Source organism: Lactuca sativa, chromosome 9, assembly GCF_002870075.4.
Source record: "Lactuca sativa cultivar Salinas chromosome 9, Lsat_Salinas_v11, whole genome shotgun sequence".
Classification (NCBI taxonomy): domain Eukaryota; kingdom Viridiplantae; phylum Streptophyta; class Magnoliopsida; order Asterales; family Asteraceae; genus Lactuca; species Lactuca sativa.
The window spans coordinates 169,639,387-169,661,663 of record NC_056631.2 but is presented as its reverse complement, the minus strand read 5'-3'; the positions used below and the strand labels follow the sequence as shown (position 1 = coordinate 169,661,663).

Sequence of the window (22,277 nt, the reverse complement as noted above, 5' to 3'; positions counted from 1 at the left end):
AACAATGAAATTTTAACACTTTGAAAAAATTATATCTCAATAGAAACTATTTGAGGAATGATTAGTGTTGTATTAGTTATATTAACCTATTGTGTTATGATATTAGTGGTATTCACGAACTTTGAAATTATGATAGTAGTTATATATAGTTTTTTTTTTTTTTTAAATTCAACAAATTGGTAATATTCAATCCCCAATTAATCATCGTCTAACTGATTAATCTCTTATCTCAGTCCACCGACTAGCTAACGTCAGACATTTTTTACACCCTTGATCACCATTAAGTCCTAAACATTCAGTGACACATAAACATGTTAAAATCCACCAAGAGCTCAATGGACACCAATGTAAGCATGATTCACAAAATGAAATAATATAATTGATAGTTCATAATAATTTAAGTTAGATACATTCTCATAATCATTAAGAAACACAAATTTCGGATTCCGTGTAAGCTAGGGCTAGGAAATCTAAAAACAACTTAATGGAAGCTTGAATTTCTATAAAATTCAAGGAACACCACAATAATCAACACGAGTATTCAATAATGATAGGATAAATTGATTGATATCAATTGAAAGCCAAATATCTCAAATCAAACCATTGAAAATGGAATCCAATGAGTTAGTGTTAGAAATCCCCTAAAACTCCATTAATGTAACAACCCACAAACAGTGATAAAATTTTTCGTTTTAAAAATCGTTAATTCCATACTTCAGATTTATCAAAGTCAACCACGATACAAAATATCAAAATCATCAAAGTAAAAATAATCATAAGTGCGGAAACATGAGGGGGAGGTTGTGCCATCACGTCGGACCCTTCCCTTTCATACCGGAAGTCCTCAAACCATAAACATAAACTATAAGCACAAAGCTTAGTGAATTTCCCCAAAGTACCACATATCATATGAATCAGTGGGCCCAACCCTAGGGTATGTTCCAATCCAACATACAATAATGAGCCTAGCCATAGGGCCCAAACTTAAGGTTTATTTCAACACAAGCATACAATCATGGGCCTAGCCTTAGGATTTATTCCAACCTAAGCTTACAATTATGGGCCCAACCTTGGGGTTTATTTAAACTTAATCATACAAATATGCAAGAGTCACAAAGACATCTAATATCCTACACAAAACAATCCAGTGGGATGTTATTGGTGCCTTCGACCCATAAGTACAGTAAGAAGACTCACCTATCAGTCAATTCTCAACTGCTACTGCTCTCACTGCCAGAATACCAATGCTACACACCACCTATACGGTTATTCCAAATAAGCCCTTAGTTTTTTCTTCCACGAACTACAAGTTTGATTAGTAAGGGTAGTTTTGTAAAAAATCAGAATTAAAAAAATCAACCTATTTTAAAACACAACCAACACAATTGATATATGCCTTTTTAATCTAGCAACTACCACATTAACCCATGGCCCATATGTGATCCATGGGTATTACCATGCCACTATAAGCAACTACCACATTGACCCAAGACCCATATGTGATCCATAGGTATTATCACGAAACTATAAGCAACTACCACATTGACCCATGACCCATATGTGATCCATAGGTATTACCATGACACTATAAACAACTACCACATCGACCCATGACCTATATGTATTACCATGACACTATAAGCAACTACCACATCGACCCATGACCTATATGTGATCCATGGGTATTACCATGACACTATAAGCAACCACCACATCGACCCATGACCCATATATGATCCATAGGTATTACCATGACACTATAAGCAACTACCACATCAACCCATGACCCATATATGATCCATGGGTATTACCATGACAGTATAAGCAACTATCACATTGACCCATGACCCATATGTCATCCATGGGTATTACCATGACACTATAAGACCACATGAACCATGACCCATATGTGATCCATATGTATTGCCATGACACTATAACCACTTACCACATTGACCCATGAATCATATGTGATCCATGGGTATTACCATGACACTATAAGCAACTACCACATTGACCCATGACCCATATGTCATCCATGGGTATTACCATGACACTATAACCAACTACCACATTGACCCATGACCCATATGTCGTCCATGGGTATTACCATGACACTATAACCAACTACCACATTGACCCATGACCCATATGTCGTCCATGGGTATTACCATGACACTATAACCAACTACCACATTGACCCATGACCCATATGTTATCCATGGATATTACCATGACACTATAACCAACTACCACATTGACCCATGACCCATATGTCATCCATGGATATTACCATGACACTATAACCAACTACCACATTGACCCATGACCCATATGTCATCCATGGGTATTACCATGACACTATAACCAACTACCACATTGACCCATGGCCCATACGCCTTTTATATATAAATTTTGTTTCAAACATATCAACATAAAGATGTATATTTTATTATTGTTTACTTCATATTTATAATTTTAAATTAAAATTATGGTATGAAAACCTCGTTACTTTTTGTTCTTTCTTGATGTTATATACCCTTTCTATCTCACTAGAACTACTTTAAAAGATTTGAATGACTAAATATTTAGCGCTAATTTGTACAATTTGAATTTTTCATTAGTAGAGCTTCAAAAAAATTCGCAATTCCTTTCCCTCTAACCTGCACACGTTAAGGTTGCATATTAGGGTAAGTTAACTTATTAGAAATAGGGGTTTATATTTTCTGTAATCATCTTCGCGGCTAATTGATCGAAATCTACATTTCTTCATTACGTTTATGCACTGACTTTGGCGATATAGGTTTTCATTCATCTAAAATTTATTTTTATTTAATTTACTATTGTCGTGATCATCGTTTCTTGTTCTCTGATCATCTTCATATATATTATCATCTTAAATTACAACTACATTAGTTTGCTTTCATAATCTATGATTGTCGCACTTTATTTACATGTTAACAAAGTAGACAATATTATTCAAAAGTTGTATTCAATAGCATGCATGCATAGTAATGCCTTTATCTATAATTTATTTTTATTGTATGATTATTCTCTGCTCATCAATAGTTTATCATCTTTAATAAATTGGTATTGACTATAGTTTTTTGTTTATTTTTTAGCAAGAAAGATGTCGAACTTGAAACAAAAAGGAGCATCAGGTGCGAAGCCAACTAAATTCATTGCACCTTAGGTTTTGAACCGCAACAGGACTTCAACTGCAAAATTCTTAAGCAGACAATTACAAGATGAAGAAGTCGACTTCTCAAAATCATCAACCACATCCAATGCACCTATAGCATCTAGCACCAAAACCCCTACACCTAAATCTTTAAAACCAACGATCACTACCACTTCCTCAACACTACTTACAACATCCACACCATCCTCAGCAAATACATATAAAACTTTAGCAACTGGACAACCAATACCATCTTCAACACCTACAACTACAACCAAAACTTTAGAACCTACATCATCGAAACCATCCTCAACACTGACATTAACTACCGCATCATCAACACCTATATCTACTACCACAACCTCAACACCTTCATTGACACTACCATTCTCAACAACTACAATAACTACCACATCCTCCTTACCTAAAGGAACTACCACATCCTCAACATATACATCTATCCCAACACATACCCAAAATCTACCCCATTACCAACACAACCAACTGTGAATGGATCTGTTGTGGAACATGTAGAAGGTGAAAACATTTCCTCTAAAGATTGTGGAACAGAAGGACGTTTAATTGTTCTTGTTTGGCAAAAAACACGAGTTACTAATCATATCTTACAACTTTTTTTATGCATAACCTTTTGGTGTACACGTACATATTAATTTAAAAATAAAACGATCACATGATTATTTACAGGCTCATGCCACCAGGACCTTGTGCCTTATTAGTTGGTCCTTGTTACAAAGAGTAGATCCAGAAGGCTACACTTTGGGAAAAGTAAGCAAATAAATGCACCAATTATATTGGGAGGAATTCCAGGTAGTTAACTATATGTGATAAATTGTTGGTTGGTAAACATTTACATTTAAACTTATGTTTATATTGTTAATATATAGAAAAAATGTTGTTGGGGTGAAACAATAGACTCGCTGATGAGACAAGCTTAGGAATGTAAAGTGGTACAAAGTTATAGCCAATATCTCTAAAACATGTGGAGTCCATAAAGAAACCCACATTCCTTTAAAACAACTCATATTTTACATGAAGTATGGAACTACTAACAAACAAAATGGAATACAGATAGATATAAGATGAAATCCGAGCATAACAAGAAAAATAGGCATAACAATGTGGCTGATGGAATAACACAGATTAGGACGTGATCTACCCCAATGTTTATGTTTATGTGTATGTTTTATATTTTATGGTATTTATGCAGAAGAGTAAATTAGGACGTGATCTACCCCATAGTGAATTGTTCTTGTGTACACACACGAAGAATCACGATGGAGTCACATTTACAAATGCAAAATATAGACAAATTCATGTAATATTCATTTCAGTGCAATTAAACTTTTATATTGTAGCTAGTCCTTAATGTCATTCATAACTTTGATATCTTTTAATTTAAGTTATTATTTTTTTGTAGGCGGCCTATACATAAAAACGGGAAGAACTGGAAGCTGAAGGTGCTGAATTTGAGGATGACAAAATATTTTATGATGTTGTTGGTGGACATGATAAAAAAAAAGAAGACTTTAAAGATTAGACTCTTTTGCAAATGCGGTTCCCAAGATTAATGGTAAAACGGATGTATCTTACATTCCGGAAAAATATGATGAAATGAAAAAAATTAAGGGTGCTTGTTGCTAAACAAATAGAGCAAAACGAAGAGCTTAAACAAATAATGAAGGCCCAAGAAGACCAATACAACATAAGAGTCGAGCAACTTGATAAACAACCTAAATCAGCAATGAATCTTATTAATATTATTAGAGAACAATAAAACTAGTAGGGATTTTCCATTTAATAAATAATTATTGTATTATTTTATGATATAATGTTATTTTTTTTTTGTTATTTTTGTTTTTCATATATTACTACAAAATAATTTGGATTTAATTTATAAATCGATTATCCATCCGTCCCTATGGAATCTTTGCTATGGAATCTGTTATATAATATACACCACCAATATTGCTAGGGATTCATGACCACAAAATTTATTAGAGAATCATCACCACAGAAGTTGCTAAGGATTCACTATCATGGAATTTGCTAGGGATTCACCCCCACATAATTTGCTAGAGAAACACCACCACAGAATTTGCTAGGGATTCAGTGATTCACCACCACAAAATTTGCTAGGGATTCACTACTACAGAATTTGTGATGAAATCCTACTACAGAATACACGACGAAATACCATCTACAACGAATTTTATTTCGTTGTCACATTTGCGACAAAATGATTGTTTCCCTAGCAAACCCTCGCTACAGGGTTTTTTTGGGACGAAAATCGGTCGTCGCAAATTCTGTCTCTATTCGTCTTTTGCAACGAAATCTCAGCTTTTTGCAATGGAATCTTTCCCTAGAAAAATCGTGTTTTTCTTATAGGGAACCCATGAATAACTTCTACTATGCTCTTCAACACAATGGAGGATCCAACTATCCTACAAAACCACATCTGTTTCCACTTCGAGAACAACACCAGAACCTTCAACATGTATTGAGAATTGTCTATTAGGTCACTATTAATGCCTAGGTACCACATAAATATATCATTATTTCTGGAATATCTTTAGGGATGAGCGTGGGACGGAACTGGTACCAACCGATACTATTCCCGATTTTCCAAATACCAAATCTGATTGAAAGTCATTCCCGAGTACCGTACCAAATTAACACTATCGGTACTGGTATTGGGAATAGCACCGATTTCAGTACTAGTACTGGTACCGACGATATCGAATTCCAAATTTTGTGATTTTAGAATACCGAGTATCGTTCCGTATTTTTAAATTCGATACGGTTTGATACTAGTCCTGTAAGGTATGGATACAAGATCAGGATTTTGTAAAAACTATTGGTCCTTAAATACCTTCATGAAGCAGCTGTAAATGACATTTTCCGTGCTTTAAATTATAGCTGATAAGTCTTCATCGGAAATGTTCGTTTATCCCTTACCTAAGGGCCACATGCATCTCATTAACATTAGGCTATATGCATCTCATTAACATTAGGCTATGTGACCATTAATCGACCATTAATCCAACAAATGTAAACCATAATGATGATTCATGACAAAATCCCAATACTAGAACCAAATATGTGAATTTGTACAAAATCTAAGGACCAAATGCGTAGGTTACTATATACAAAATTTTTAAATGACGCGAGGTCATTTTTTAATATCCCTAGAACATGTGTAAAAAGCCGCACTATGCATGTGGATATGTGATAGTTACATGAGCAGTGAGAAAGGGTCATAGTCAATCGGTCAATATTAACATACAGGAAACCGGAAATTGCGTTGAAAAGCGTCCGTTGATTAGCAAGGACCCACAGTCCCACTCCACTACGATTTTGTCCGAGCTATGGAGCAGCAACAAAACCCTGATCACCACCGTGGCGGAGACGGCGGTGGCCGGTTATACTGCGTTACCGGAGCAACAGGTTACATCGGATCATGGCTTGTGAAGTCTCTCCTCGAAAAAGGCTACTCCGTTCATGCCACTGTCAGGAATCCCGGTTCGTATTCCCCTTTCCTTCAAAATCAAATACTGTTATAGGTTAATAATCTTGGATTTTTGAAAGGTTCAGCGAATTGTGATCATTTTTTGAAGTTATGGCGTGGTGGTGATCGATTAAGACTGTTCAAAGCTGATTTACATGAAGAACGGAGCTTCGATGATGCTGTACAAGGCTGCCATGGCGTCTTTCATGTTGCTGCTTCCATGGACATCGTTCTTCCACCTACCAACAATCGTAAGTCCAGTTTTCGATCATGTAACATCTGTTATATATCTAGATCATTATTATCAGCTAAATCAAATGTTTTTCTATCTTGAAGACGATTCTGTTCAATCTAATATTATCGACCCATTGATTAAAGGAGCATTAAACATTCTCAAATCTTGTTTGAGATCAAAATCTGTCAAACGGGTTGTTTTCACTTCTTCTATCAGTACCATGACTGCACTAAACAACGACGGAGAATGGCTGCCGGTGGTCGATGAATCTTGTCGGATTCCCATCGATGTTGTCTGGAATACAAAGTCAAGTGGTTGGGTAAATGAACAAATCAATAATCTTCAAACTTTTTTACATATGGAAACCAAATTTCTTAAAGTTATGATTTTATGCAGGTTTATGTACTCTCAAAGCGTTTAACTGAAGATGCATCATTTCAATTCGCAAAAGAAAACGGCATTCATCTAATCTCCGTCGTCACAACCACCGTAGCCGGCCCTTTCCTAACTCCGGCAGTCCCCTTGAGTATTCGTTTTCTTCTCTCTCCTATAACAGGTTGCTTTCAGCTGTACTTTGTGGATCAATGATTGTCCTTTTTTTTTTTTTTTATGTTTAATAACCTTTTGATTTCACTATTGATAGGTGACTCCGATCTTTTACGATTATTATCAACTGTGAATTCAAGAATGGGTTCGATTGGTTTGGTTCATACTGAAGATATATGCAATGCCCACTTGTACCTTATGGAACATGATCAAGCAGAAGGATCTTACATCTGCTGCACTAATAGTTGTACATTGTCTCAATTGGTTGATTATCTTGCAAAAATATATCCTTCTCCTAATTTACACAGGTCAAAACTCCATTAAAGATTTGACCTTTTTTTCTAAGGGTATCAAAAAGACTTGACCTTTTTTGCAAAGGGTTAAAAAAGATTCACCTTTCTTTAAAGGGTTTAAAACAGATTTGACCTTTTCTTTGGAGGGCATTAAAGATTTGACTTTGTTTTTCTGAAGTTATACAAAGATGAGTTGAGGTTAAAATCCCCTTTCCAACTATTTGATGTCCAGATTTGATCACTTTGAATTTACATACATACATGTGTCACATTTTTTTTATTTTTTATAATTAGTATAAAATATACCATTAATATATAGTTTTCCGGTCATAATGTTATGACAAATAAAACAAAGAGTTAAAGGAGCTTTTATGAACAAAAAAAAAAAAAAAATCCATAGTGGCCAAATGTGGACAACAAATAGTTAGTCACTTTGGTCATTCTTCATTTACATAAATATATAGGATTCTTAAACTTTTATAATTCGTATCGAATATGTCATTATAACTAGCTATAACTTGTAACTTTGCAATCATAATGGTATAATCAATACAATACAGTTTAAGGATTTTTGATGCCATAAAGAAATCCAGAGTGACCAGACCAAATATAGACAAAAATAGTTGGTCACTTTGGTCATTCTGAATTTACATACATAATAAGTACAAAAAATAAATTTAGAGACTTTCAATACAAAAAAAAAAAAATTAAGAGTGATTAAATGTGGACAAAGAATAGTTGGTCTTGCTCACTTTAAATTTACATACATATTTGTAAATTTCTATAATTAGTATTAAATATATTATTATGACTGACCTGTAACTCTACAGTCTACAGTCATAATGATATACTAAGTATTAACAAAAAGAGTCAATGAACTTTTGATAATAATGATATACTAAGTATTAACAAAAAGAGTCAATGAACTTTTGATAAACAAAAAAAATCAAGTGACCAAATGTGAAGAACAAATAGTTCGGACTCTAAATTTACATACATATAGGATTTATAAGCCATTATGACCTTTAACTTTTTGGTTGTAATGGCATACTCACTACATAATAAAGACTTTACATCTTTTGAATAACAAAAAAAAAAAATCAAGATTGAACAAATGTGGACATCGAATAGTTGTTGATTGCTTCGGATATGTTTTACCATTATTACCACACAAACTTTTTTCTATCCGTTGTCTTTATTTGATCACTTTAGATTTTTTGTCCAAAAAGATTTCCACTCTGCTACTTATACAATTATGAGCAGAAAGTTATAGGCCCATTGTTATAGTGTATTTGATACAATTTAAAAAAAAAATCCATAGTGAATAAACATGGACACAAATAGTTGGATCACTGATTTCAACTTAAACCCTAAAATGATTTGATCTCTTTTGCAAATGGTATCAAAAGATTTGTCTTTGTTATTTCTAGAAGGCAACGAAATATTTTGTAACTTTGTATTCAAGGGTATGAAAAGATTTAACCTTTTATTGTAGGGTATAAGAGATATGATTGTTTAATTTATTGCAGAATTGTAGGAGCAAAAATGGAATCAGCACCTAGTGAGATAAGTTCAAAGAAGTTGAAAGATTTGGGTTTTAGGTACAAGTATGGATTGCATGAAGTGATACATCAAACAGTTGACTGTTCTATTGACGCTGGGTTCCTACCTCCAAATAAGAACAAGAGTACAAGTCATGATGCAATGAGTACAACCCGATTACAAGCCTCATAAACAAGAAAACTGAAAAGTCGACATCCAAGAGTTATTGCCAACTGCCATTCACAGCAAATCTTTAGTGTTGTCAATCTTGAAACTGTTTTAATCTATTTAAAATATATGTACCACAGAGCATTTAAAGCCATGCAGATGCATTAATGAGTTGTACCTTCTCCTAAATGGTTGTTTTCGTGTTTTTTATTGTAATAAAAACGTTACACTTTTAGAGTTTTGAGGAGAAAGGAAAAAAAACAAAAATTTACTGTAAAAAAAAAACAAAAATTTACTGTACCAGGTTTGCTAATTTGGTAACAGATACTGGAGATACTATTGTTTGTACTCTAGGACCACTTGTCCTCTATTGGATATAGAATATTTAGTTGGATTATTTGGAATCCAAGATAAGATACAATATTTATTGCATGGTTACACAAATACAAATTAGATACTTTTCTTTTGTAGGTCAACTTAATATCTCTTAATAATTTTTAAGGTTAATAAATCTTTTTTTTAAACTATTAAGAGATCAAAATCATTCAACATTAAGTAATTCACTTAATTCAGTCGACATCCTCATCTTTTAGATTGTTTTTCACCCATTTAAGTGCATGTACGTAGGTCCAATAAAAAACAAAATGTTGGTATAAAACGCATACAAGTCACATGGAACATGGAGCCTTGAGACCATATACGTTACATTGATTTTCGTTTATTTACACTATTCTATGCAATGTAGTTATATCTATGAAGACAATAAACAAGTTGTTTGGTTTTATCTTGTTTTTCTGTACTGATAATATGTATATAATACATGTTTCTTTAAGCATCTTCAGTAGAGTTTTAAAGAGTTTTTTTAGTGGTTAAAACTTATGACAAGCAACACAATTATTGTACGTTTGTTGTCTTTTCATACTTGGACGGTTGCAAGTGCTTGTTACTTTTACTTTTTGTTTTTATACTTTTGTGACCATTTTCTTTTGTTTTTCATAAATATATTATTGATGACAAATTAAAAATATAAATTTAAACAATATAGTACAACATAAAACATATATAAGTATCAACTTCAGTAAAAATGAAACAAAACCTTATAGCAAGCAACAGAGTCGTAAATATGAATTTAAACAATTTATTAAGCTTGGTTGCAAGTGTTTGTTACTTTTATTTTTTGTTTATTTTTAATTTTTAACAACTTAATATTATAACAACCAATTGCATAGAAATAGAAAAGACCGACTTTTAAATCCAAGAAACCTAGTTAATAGTAATTTTTCTGTTCCTATTTAGATACAAATTGAAATAATTATCAACTACAGACTCTAAATTGTCTCCCTATCCCTATGTTACTCATCACTCTCAAAGAGAATGAAATTTCTAAATGGGAAAATGACTTAAAAGCCCAACGAAGTTTCCAAACCATTCAAAAAACCCCAATCAAGTTTTGTTTGTTCAAAAAAAACCCAACGAACTTAACATTTTATCTAAAAAGTCCAACAAAGTTCCAAACCGTTCAGAAAATCTCAATTTTGTTTTGCTTAAGTTCATTGGGTTTTTTTGAACAGTCAAAACATGATTGAAGTTTTTTAAACGTTTTGGAAACTTCGTTGGTCTAACAAGTCATTTTTCCGATACGGTAATAAGCCATGTCATATGTTTCTCTTATTTGACTTTCAGGAAAGTGTAACTTAGTTGGACTTTTTAGACAAAATATTAAGTTTGTTGGGTTTTTTTGAACAGACAAAACATAATTGGAGTTTTTTGAACGGTTTGAAAACTTAATTGGGCTTTTAAGTCATTTTCCCTTTCTAAATTGCAATAAACCTACCAACTCGTCGTAACAATAGCTTATAAAAGTCATAATAATAACTTATAAAGTCGCTTTTCTTGTAGAAGACATATGTAACACATCAATCCAAGCACTAGTGTCGAAAATAGTACTCAGATTCAGCAAAGCAATGTCCACCCACTTGAAAATCACATCCTAAGTTCTAACAGCCACCTCACGTTTGATTAACAAATGGTCTAAATCTTCTTCATGACTCTCACATCATGAACACAACACGGAAGGAACATTAACTCCACAACAAACCATATTAGGCCTATTTGAAAAGCGATTCAAGAGGACCCTCTGCGTTAAAAAGTTCATTTTTTGACGAACAAACCATTTCCATCGACTACCAATATTAGCAACATCTAACAAGTGATCATCAATGAACTGTTGACTATAATTACTTGTGAACTCCTTCGTATGGTCTAAACCCCAAATCCATTTATCTCGACACTCAGTATGTTGAAAATCAATAAGGAGACAACTCAATTCATCAAGTAGCACAACATCCACCCCTCATCGGATACCATGTCACTAACTTCAAGCCCAATCATTGTTAACCCACTTGTCTTTGATTAGAAAATATTTTCCGATCTCTAAGTGAAACAATCTTTAAATTTCATCTTTAAATGGACACTTCCAAGCCAAACTTCCTGCAAATACCTCGTGGAATCACCTATCCCAATCATGTTTATAAGATTAGAAAAAACAATAGCTTTTTCCATTCATCTTATGAAATGAAGGTGTAGTTCTCGACCAAACACTACTACCATGAATTTAATTTCCACCTCCTTTTGGTTCCATACAAATTTTAATCAAACAAGAGCATAAAGTATCCATAATTTTCATTTCGGGCTACAATTTCGAGTCGGTCAGAAAAGCTATAAATAGAGTTCTAATTTCGACCTAACGAGTATTCAAAGGATTGAAAGGAAAACCATCAATAATATCAGAAGATCACGACCATGGAAGGCCGTTTTGAGGGTCCTTAGGCAATATTAATCGGAAGTCTGATATGGAGTAGATATCTAAAGATCAAGAGAAAAATCGTTAGGTTATCAATTTGTTTATTTTTCTGTCTATAATTAGTCAACTTTTTGATTTCTTAGATGTTATTGTTGAAATTTGGGATCATACCCTTTATGCAAACCTAATTCTATTATTGATTGATACTTATATATTGATAAATTTTTTAATATATTATGTTTTCTTGATTAAATATCCATGAGTAATAATATTGGAATGACGGTTTGACCCCGTCCTTGGCCTCGAGGAGTGGTGGGAAGCATGAAACTTGAATCAAATATTGGTGTCATTATGTTTATGTAACTGAGTCTCATAATATAGATTGACTTTGGATTATGATTCTCGTATCATATTATGTTCGACAATTATGAGACCATAACTTGACTAATTAAGGTCTGTAGTGGTAACTGGAGGAGACACCCCTAGGTTAAACATAAGAATACCGATTTAGCTTTCATGATTGTTGTAAGACCTGATATATCGAAAGAATTTACCTTGAGTGAATAGTTGGGTAAAAGGGTAATTTGGTAATTTAGATAGATTTCATAAATTTGTGAAGATGTAACTTCGTGAAGTTAGCTAAGATGAGTCTAATATGTTCTTATGAGATGATATAAATTGGTTCAAGAGAAGAAAGACATGAGATTTTGCAATTAGATCACAAAGGGTAAAATGGGAATTTTATGACTTTAGTGGAAAGTTTGTGACTTTAAGGATTAAGACATGTAGGCACTCAGTCTGAAATGAATTAAAGGAGTCGTAGAACTCATCCCCACCTTCGTGTGGATATAACATGTGTAGAAAACAGAGATAAGATGAATAAGATATACATCTTTGAAGATGAATTACAAATTGGGAAAATTTGGTATTTTGTGCTTTTGCATGACTTAATGGATTAAGTTCCATATGAATTAAGACAAAAGTAATTAGATAGAATTGTATGGATTGTTAATACCTTCGCGTGGATATAAAGATGACTGAAAAGGGGTTTGAAACGAAGAAATTATGATAGTTTTGGGGTTGGAATGGAAAATGGCCAAAGCTGGAATCTGTGAAATGCAGTCACCGCGGTATGATAAAATTGTAAGAAGATTGCCACGTTGTGATGATGTTTCTAGCATATATTTAATTTGTTAATTCTCTTTTCATGAACCCATTTTAGAAGATTCGAACCAGAGCTCTTTACAGCGATTTTGAGGCTGTAAATCTAGAGAAGCATAGTACCAATGGAAATAAGTTGTAAGCTCTAAAAACACATAAATGTAATAGTTTCTCTTTGATTTAAGCTTGTGAGCTTTAATGGTAAATTTATGAATTAAGTTGGAAGCTTGGATTAGTTACTTGTTAACTCGATTATGATGTTATTACAAGTGTTTAGAAGCTAATTAGAAGCTTGTTCTGGTGATTCCATGGTTGAATCCATGCACTTGATCATTAGGGTTTGAAACCTTAAATGGTAAAATTTATTATATAGAGAAATTGAGTTAAGAACTTGATGAGTTAACTCGTATGGATGCTTAATTCATGGAGCTTAATTAGTTTCTTGAAAACGATTTGTCAAGTTCTTATTTTCGAACAAAAATATGATTTTTGGTGAATTGTATGTTAATAAGCTCTTAAAGGATGAAGATGAGTTCTGAGAAACATCATATGTTATGTGAATAGGTTTTTGGCCAAGGAAAGGAGCAAGTTCATCAAATAAGAACTTGAATACAATCGGTAGTTAGTTTTTACTAACTAACAGGATGAGTTATAACTTTCATTAGAGTATGATTATATGCGCTATAATCCTATAAATGAGTATGTCTGCATGGTTAGATGTTAGTAGTTTTATGTTAAATACCTACAAGTTAATGCTTAGTTTAAGTACTTAATGAATTAAGTGCTTGCTTAATAGTAGAAGATTTCTTAATGAAATGATATGATAAAAATTTTATGTGCCAAGTGATATAGAAGACTATAAGAATGTAGAGATTTAATTTCTTCGGGAATAGAGCTATGTGATTCTGTGACATCCCCAAAAATCACGGCCAGAAAAGACCGATTTTGTTTATGCTTTGTTTAAAAATCAAAGTAACATTTTAAATAAAAGTGTTGCGGAATTTGTCCCAAAACAAAATATGATAGAGATTTATCAAAAGCATTTCCGTAGAAATGTATTTCATTTAAAAGACTCGGGATGTCATGTTCAATACAGATCATAAGCATAAACAATACAACATAGGCCTTACTACATTATTCCGTATTTACAGGCCTAAAATCCATTAATCTCTCATCCCAAGATATCACATCTATGCTCATGCACCACTACTTGTAATACAAGAAACTGAGTGGGTCAGGCTTGGGAGCCTGGTGAGCACATAAGGTTTTCAACCCACAATAAATAATTTTATTAATTTCCTCAACCAACAATAACCCGATTACCCGTTCCCCTTATCCTCACATTACGTCCCTAAGCATCTATCATAAGGATTATCATCGAGACGGACACTACTGCTAAGGGGATTCCTCAACAATAAATGTTCTTAAGGCAACCATGTGGGGGATGGAGTACATCTGGTGAGCACACAATTCAAATAAACACACAGTTCAAATAAACACCTACAGGCTGCGAGCCTGCTAGTGTTCCACTGGACTGTCTAGAATAGTCCGTGGTCGTCATCTATACTCCGCTAGATGACTGGATCATCAATAACATCTATAACGAGGCCTCTCATTATTTCATTTTATCATATAACAACTAATACATCTACCCATGTTTTACCCCAACATTTTCGTAGATATAAAATAAATATACAGTTTAAATCATTGAAAACATGTATTAAAATGTTCATCCAACATAGATAGCAAGTATTCAGGTAATTTGCACACATAACACGTAATTTATATAAAATACTTGATATCTATGTGTAAGCTGAAAGTAACTATGCACTCACTTGAAAAGGTGGTGAATCCGAACTTAGACAGCGCTTTGCTTCTTAAAAATAATTTCCTTCGACGAAACCTAGTATTATTACCACTAGAGTTTAGTCTATTATTCGCCGAGACTAATTAATAGTCTAGCTATTATTACTATTATATAAGCGTCAAATAATACTTATATAGCCCATAATAATAGCCCAAGTACTTATTATAAGTTCATAATAACGTTACTATAATTAAATAAACGATATATTAAAAATAGCGTAGGCGTAACTCACTTACAGCGGGTTTTATAGAAAACCGGGCTTTGCTTGAAGCAGCGTTCCCGAGCCGAAAAGCTCTTCTTCTCGGAGCCTTCGAGCACTCGGGGGCTTCCGCCTCGTGCTAGGGAGGTTCCCCAGGCTTTTCGGGGGGTTTCGGGGCTAGAGAGAGGTTCTAGAGAGAGAGTAAAGAGAAGAAAGAATGAGAAATGTGTGAAGAAAATGAGGGCGGGAGAGGTTCTATTTATAGGGTGAAAATTGGCTGAACTTGGTGCCACATGTCACCATCTAGTGGCAAGACTTGGGGAGAAAGCAATGACCAAGATTGTGCCACATCACCCATTTTCGCACAGCACACTTCCGACTTCTAAAATCCGTAACTTTCACATACGACCTCCGTTTTTGACGTTCTTTATATCCACGCATAGGTAAAAATAATATCTACAACTTTCGTTTTTACTCCGTCGGCTAATTCTCTACCAATCTTAAATTTAAAAGTACAAGGAGATTATACTGTTAAACGTCCGCGTAAAATTCATAACTTCTACATACGGTCTCTGTTTTCTTCTGTCTTTTTACCGTTGAGTTTCTATTAATGAGATCTTCAACTCTCATTTAGGTCGCGTAAGTCAAAAATCGCTCGAACTAAAATTCGAGTTTCGGGCCGTGCACTGCTAAGCCGAATCTTAGAAAAATCATAACTTCCTCATACGAAGTCGAATTTGGGCGTTCTTTTTATGGATGTTCTCGATTTAACATATACTAAAACTTTAGTTTAGATCACTAAGGCTAAAAAATCCTCCATCGTAAATTCACTATTTACGTCTCCCAGTGCCGTGCCGGTTTTGCCGTAAAACTTCGACGGGTCATAACTTCTTCGTTATAACTCGGAATTCGGCGCTCTTTATATGTACGGAAACCTTATAACATATACTACAAATTGGTTAAGATTATTTATTCTAAATAATCTTTTGCCGAAAAGTTGTTTTCGACCCCTATTATCTCTAAATTGACTAGCCCGGATCTACGGGCGTTACAGATTCCTTCGAGAATAGAGATATGTGATTCCTTCGGGAATAAAGATATGTGATTCCTTAGAGAATAGAGATATGTGATTCCTTCGAGAATAGAGATATCTAATTCCTTTTGGAAGATAAATATGTGATTCCTTCGGGAACAGAGATATATGATTCCTTCAGGAATAAAGATATGTGATTCCTTCAGGAATAAAAATATTTGATTCCTTTGGGAATAGTGATATGTGATTCCTTCGAGTATAAATATATGTAATTCCTTCGAGAAAGAGAATGTGTATTTATAGAAAAGATTTAGAGAGAAAAAGATAATATGTCCGGTAATACTCCAGGTTTCACCCAAGGCATTCTTATTTCTTTTATAAGTCGCTTCTCACTGAAAATTAAGCATCCATGTTGTTAAAATTACCAAAAAGTACACTATATAATTTGCAATAACCACCTATTTCTAATGTTACTTTCTCTATATTGTCATGTAAAAGTTCATATATTTTCTAATTTTACTCTGTTTTTTTTGTAACTTAGGAATAAACGCACCTACTTCACAGTCTTTAGCCAATTATGTGATGTTGGCAATTGTTTATGGAGGAATACTAATATACAGGAAAAGTGGGCTTAAGGTTTTTTTTTTTTTTTTTTTTTTTTTTTTTTTTTTTTTTTTTTAATCTTCAATCTATATTTTATAGTTTATGACTTTATTCATGTTTATTTCAAAATATGTTGTAATAATTCTTTTTATCCCCCTTTATTTATACTTTTACAGGCTAAATGGTATTACTATTTACTTCTTGGATTTGTGGATGTAGAGGCAAATTATCTAGGTAAGCTATAGTATATGATTATGAATAATGTTTCTTTTTGACTTAATACAAAAAAGAACGAAAAAGTGTTGACTTTTTTTTATCATAAATTGTGGTGAAGGCGTATCAGTACACATCTATAACAAGTATAATGTTACTCGATTGTTGGTCAATCGCTTCTGTGATCTTGTCGACGTGGCTTTTCCTAAAGACAAAATACAGATTCAAGAAAATTACAGGTGTTTCCATTTGTATTGATGGTCTTCTCTTGTTATCTTTTCAGATGTTCATGCAGCGGATCGATCACGTGAGTATATTAGAATTATCAAATAATACATTTATATAATTAATTGGTGTTTTTCTAATTTGTATTTTTGTCTAATTTTAGAAAGCGGAAGTAGCCTTATCAATGGCGACTTTCTAGTGGTTGCAAGGGCTACCCTTTATGCTGTCAACAATGTTAGTGAGGTAATCTTCTTGTCTATTAACCTTTTTGGTCAAAGGGCAATTTTTTGATTTTGCTTAATGGATCACTTTTGAGTTATGCATGAGTTCTTTGTGAAAATTGTTGATAGAATTGAACTCATGGCTATGTTGGGGTTATTTGGTGCTATTATTAGTGGTATTCAAATGTATCCAACTTTAATTTTGTGTTCTATTCGGGCTTTATAATATGCAAAATCTACCAAATTATAGCAATATTTCCAAATACTATAAATATAAAGAAATGAAAGTATGATGTCATAATAAACAAATAAATTAATAGCATTTAGCCCTTTTTCTGTTGTTGTCTATAACAATGTATATCTGAAAGAAAACTCTTAATATAGAATTCGGATATCTTACAGTATGATGAAGATCGAGACAATATTTTTTTTTTTTTAAAAAGCTTACAGATCAAAACATATAAAATCAGATTTACACATTTGATCAACAAGTAAATCGAATTACCTAAGGAATTTAAAGATTTGAATAAAGTATGATGCAAAAAGATGAATAAAAACTAATTGATCAAAAGGCATGAGTTGAAAAAATTATAAAAATCATGGCATAGGTATTAATTCATTGCACTAATATATATATATATATATATATATATATATATATATATATATATATATATAGGGCTAGGTTCAAATGTTCTTGATATCTATTGTGTGCCTGTAAGCACAAATCTGGACCAACGGATGGAATAGAATCAATGATCTTGATCTGAGGGTCTTTGATATTAAAATAGGGTAACATGTATCATATAATCACATAAATTTCAACATAAGGGTATTTTGGTCAATTAACCTATATTAAAAAAGGGAATTTCCAGATTTTAAGGGATAATTAAATACCCTTATTTTTAAAAATCTGAATTTTTTAAATTTAATTCAAATATAATTTTTAATAATATCCGATTTCATTCTGTTAGAATGACATAAAAATCAGCCATAAACTAGTAAATATATTTTTGATTTTATTCTTGCAGAATATGATTATATTCAATATTTATATATATTAACATGCTTAAAAAATTATAGAACATATTATCAACACTAACATTTTGTAAATAATACATGTCTTCTTGCACTAATAATATATCAAATAATTACATTGTATGATTGTGATACAAAGAACATTCTTGAAAAATAACAAAATTCTGAAAGAATAACAAGTGTAATTCTTTAAAACATAACAAGATTCTTAAAATGTGAGTATGATCAATCTTTGATTCATTCTTCAAGCATTTCCTATCATGTCTTCAAACCATTCTTCAATCAATTCCTATAAAAAAATGCAACAAAAACTAAGAATGGTTAAAAAAAATATCGTATTCTTGAAGAATGACTTTACTGAACCTGTTCATTCTGTGGAAAAATATCATAGCAAGTCTATTACAAAAAAGGCAAACACAAACTCTAAAAGAATCATTAACTCTAAAGTGCAATTACCATTACTGCACTACCATTATTCTGACAGAATATATATATGTCATTTTAAATTTTGGCAGAATGCATACAATATTTTAAATTGGCAATGTGGGTTGTAATTCTGATAGAATATAGCAAACATTAAAAAATTGTAACTTATTATAATAGAATGTAATCTTCAAAGTATAAATTTTGATAGAATGTAGTAAACATTAAAAAAAATGTAATCTATTCTAACAGAATGTAATCTTCAAATCAGTATATTCTAACAACATGTTATTTTACTTATCCTATCTTGCAATGTTTTTTTATTTTTCTTGTCTTGACAAATAAACTAATTTACATATAAATAATTAACCAAAACCATAATCATAAGACATGAATAAAAAAATACCTAGATTTCACCAGAGAAGAAGAATCAGCGACCACCACCACATTCTCTCCACCTCCTGACCTACTTTGATCGGAGCAACAGCCCCACCCCGCTGCTTTTCCCTTTGTTCTTCGTCTAGTCACTCATCGGAGATCGATACCTCCTCCCCTCGCTTTCTTTTTCTTCTGTTCCCATCGATCAAGGCCTATGAAGATTCGACTTCATCGTTGATTTCTTTGCCCCATCGGAACCCCTCCTGCCCTCTGATCGAACCTCTAGCACATCTCCCCTTCTACGGTAGCCCAAAACCTCCGAAACCCCGCTGAATAGCAGGGACCAATGCTGGGAAAACGAGAGGGAGGATAAATCGCTGTAGACGTGATCGGCTAGGGTTTTTTCAACAGATTTTGACTACATCCCATATTTAAAGGAATAATAAAGAACATATTAATTATCTACCATATTTAAATATGCCAAGATTACTATAATACCCTTAAATGATTTATTTAATAATTAATTATTTTCTGAATTCTTATTGGTGCACACAGTCACACAATAGTTGTCAAAAACATTTGAACCTATCTCTCTCTCTCTCTCTCTCTCTATATATATATATATATATATATATATATATATATATATATATATATATATATATATATATATAAGAGAGAATGGGGGGGGGGGGAGCGAGAGAGAGTAAGGAAGAAAACGAGTAAAAGAGTAGTGGAGCCAAAAAGGATCATAATAATCTGTGAGGTATTATATGTAGTGGATCCATGAGGGATCATTGGAATCCGTGAGGGATTAAATAAAAGAAATGTTGCTAAAGGATCCATGAGGGATCTAAGTAAGGGGGCATGAATCTGGATGATTGCACACCGGTAAGGTCAGAGCTACGATGCCACTCTACATGATAGATGTGGTTGTTTTTTGTAACTGGGTCGTTTGATTCTTAATGAGAAAAGAAAATGGAAGAGTATGAGAATACGAGAATAGAGTGTTTTATAACTCGCCAGACTTGTTGTCTGATGTTTGTTGTTTGTCATGTGTTGCAGGTTCAGGTTGTAGCCATAGTACGAGTGGAGATGGTAGCACAAAGGACATGGACTAGATGTAGATTTTATTTGGTATATCCTTATTGCTTTAATTTACGGTTAGGATATGTTTTAAACTAGATGTATTATGTGATGTAAATTGTTTTTAAAACTCTGGTTTTCGAATGTTTATAGTAAAACTCTGATAAATTCCCAGAATATTTTATTGAGAAGAGTCAGGTTGTTACAACTGGTATTAGAGTCATAATTTAAGCGAATTAGGTTTAGGATGTCCACACCTAGACTTAAATTGTGGGAAATGAAAAGAACCATACTGATTAGGACCATTGTTAGTGATGATCACTTAGGTCATATGTGCTTATATTCGATGTTGTTATTGGATCAAATAGATTTTAAAAGAATGAAATCATGTTTAAATCAAAGTAAAGATTAATCTTGAAGCAACGTCAAAGCAGTTTTTCTTTATTGTGTAAGGGTTGGATGAGAAAGGGTACCATTTTTGGAATAACCATAGTTGAAGGGTCATTCAAAGTTGTGTATAACATTCAACAAAAATGCTTTGTATAAAGATAACCTTGTAATTTTCGAAGGGAATAGGAAATTCTTAGTCTGAAACTAGAAGACAAGTGGTGTTCGAAGGGATGCCAGACAAAGAATTTGCGATGTCTTCCAGAAATGTTGAAACATATGAGGGAAATTAAAGTAGTTGGTGGGAGAGAATCCAATGGTAGTGAAGCCTCAAACAATAATTCCAAAAATAACAGTTGTGAAGCTGATAATACCGAACCAACACCTTATGTTCTTTGGAGAGCCACTTGAATTTGGCACCATGCGGTACAATATGTTCCTTTGGAAAGCTACATATTTTTTACTGAGAATGGTGAAGCATAATTATATCCAGAAGCCTTAAAACTAAAAGAATCCTTATATTGGAAGAAGGTGATGGAAGATGAGATATGCTCACTTGACAAGAACGAGACTTGGACTCTTGTCAAAGTTACCATCAAAGAAAAAGGCATTACAAAATAAATAGGTATTCATAGTCAATGACAAAGTCAATGGCATCAAATGATACAAGGATATATTGGTGGTGAAAGGGTAACAACATAACAAAAGAGTTGACTACCATGATTTTTCCCCCCAGATGTAAAGATCACAACAATTCGAAATGTTCTTAGAATTGTTAATGTAGAAGACTTACACTTAGAACAATTATATGTGAATACTACGCTCCTACATGGTGACCCTGATTAGGACATTTACATGACACAACCAGAAGGTTTTTTGAAGACTCGCAAAGAAACCTTGGTGTGGAAACTTAATCATCCTCTTACTTCACGTTAATGATATGGTGTAGTTAGATCCGACATTCAGGAAATAAGCAAGTTGAAGAAATAGTCATCCAAGGAGTTCGAGATGAAGGGCTTAGAAGCTGTAAATAGATCTTGGTCATGAGGATAGTAAGAGATAGAGCTTCGGGAATAGTAAAATTTTCGGAAGAAAAATACATTCAAAAGGTTTTTGAGAAATTCAACATGGAAAATGTGAAATCCAAAA

General features: G+C 33.0%; 1 protein-coding gene and 1 pseudogene across 4 annotated transcripts; both read left to right on the top strand.

Moving 5' to 3' along the window:
* Positions 1 to 6,379: 6,379 nt before the first annotated feature.
* Positions 6,380 to 9,732, top strand: LOC111912725 (putative anthocyanidin reductase). 4 transcript variants are annotated; one of them, XM_023908458.3, is made up of 6 exons: positions 6,380 to 6,721; positions 6,788 to 6,958; positions 7,086 to 7,261; positions 7,339 to 7,498; positions 7,586 to 7,796; positions 9,311 to 9,732. In XM_023908458.3, exons 1-6 carry the CDS (start codon positions 6,568 to 6,570, stop codon positions 9,513 to 9,515), a joined length of 1,077 nt encoding a protein of 358 aa, XP_023764226.1. In that variant the 5' UTR covers positions 6,380 to 6,567; the 3' UTR covers positions 9,516 to 9,732. The 4 variants fall into 4 exon arrangements, with proteins under 4 accessions (XP_023764226.1, XP_023764225.1, XP_023764224.1 ...); XM_023908457.3 differs by having other exon boundaries at positions 6,389 to 6,721; positions 6,794 to 6,958; positions 7,044 to 7,261; XM_023908456.3 differs by having other exon boundaries at positions 6,389 to 6,721; positions 7,044 to 7,261.
* A 7,317-nt stretch (positions 9,733 to 17,049) lies between these two features.
* LOC111912699 (uncharacterized) lies at positions 17,050 to 18,042 on the top strand (annotated as a pseudogene).
* The last annotated feature ends 4,235 nt before the right edge of the window (positions 18,043 to 22,277 follow it).

Excerpts from the sequence above, each read along its gene's own strand:
- LOC111912725 (XM_023908456.3), top strand. The coding sequence starts at position 6,568 with ATGGAGCAGCAACAAAACCCTGATCACCACCGTGGCGGAGACGGCGGT. Across the intron at positions 6,722-6,787 it reads TGCCACTGTCAGGAATCCCG|GTTCAGCGAATTGTGATCAT; the intron begins GTTCGTATTCCC and ends GATTTTTGAAAG. Across the intron at positions 6,959-7,043 it reads TCTTCCACCTACCAACAATC|ACGATTCTGTTCAATCTAAT; the intron begins GTAAGTCCAGTT and ends TCTATCTTGAAG.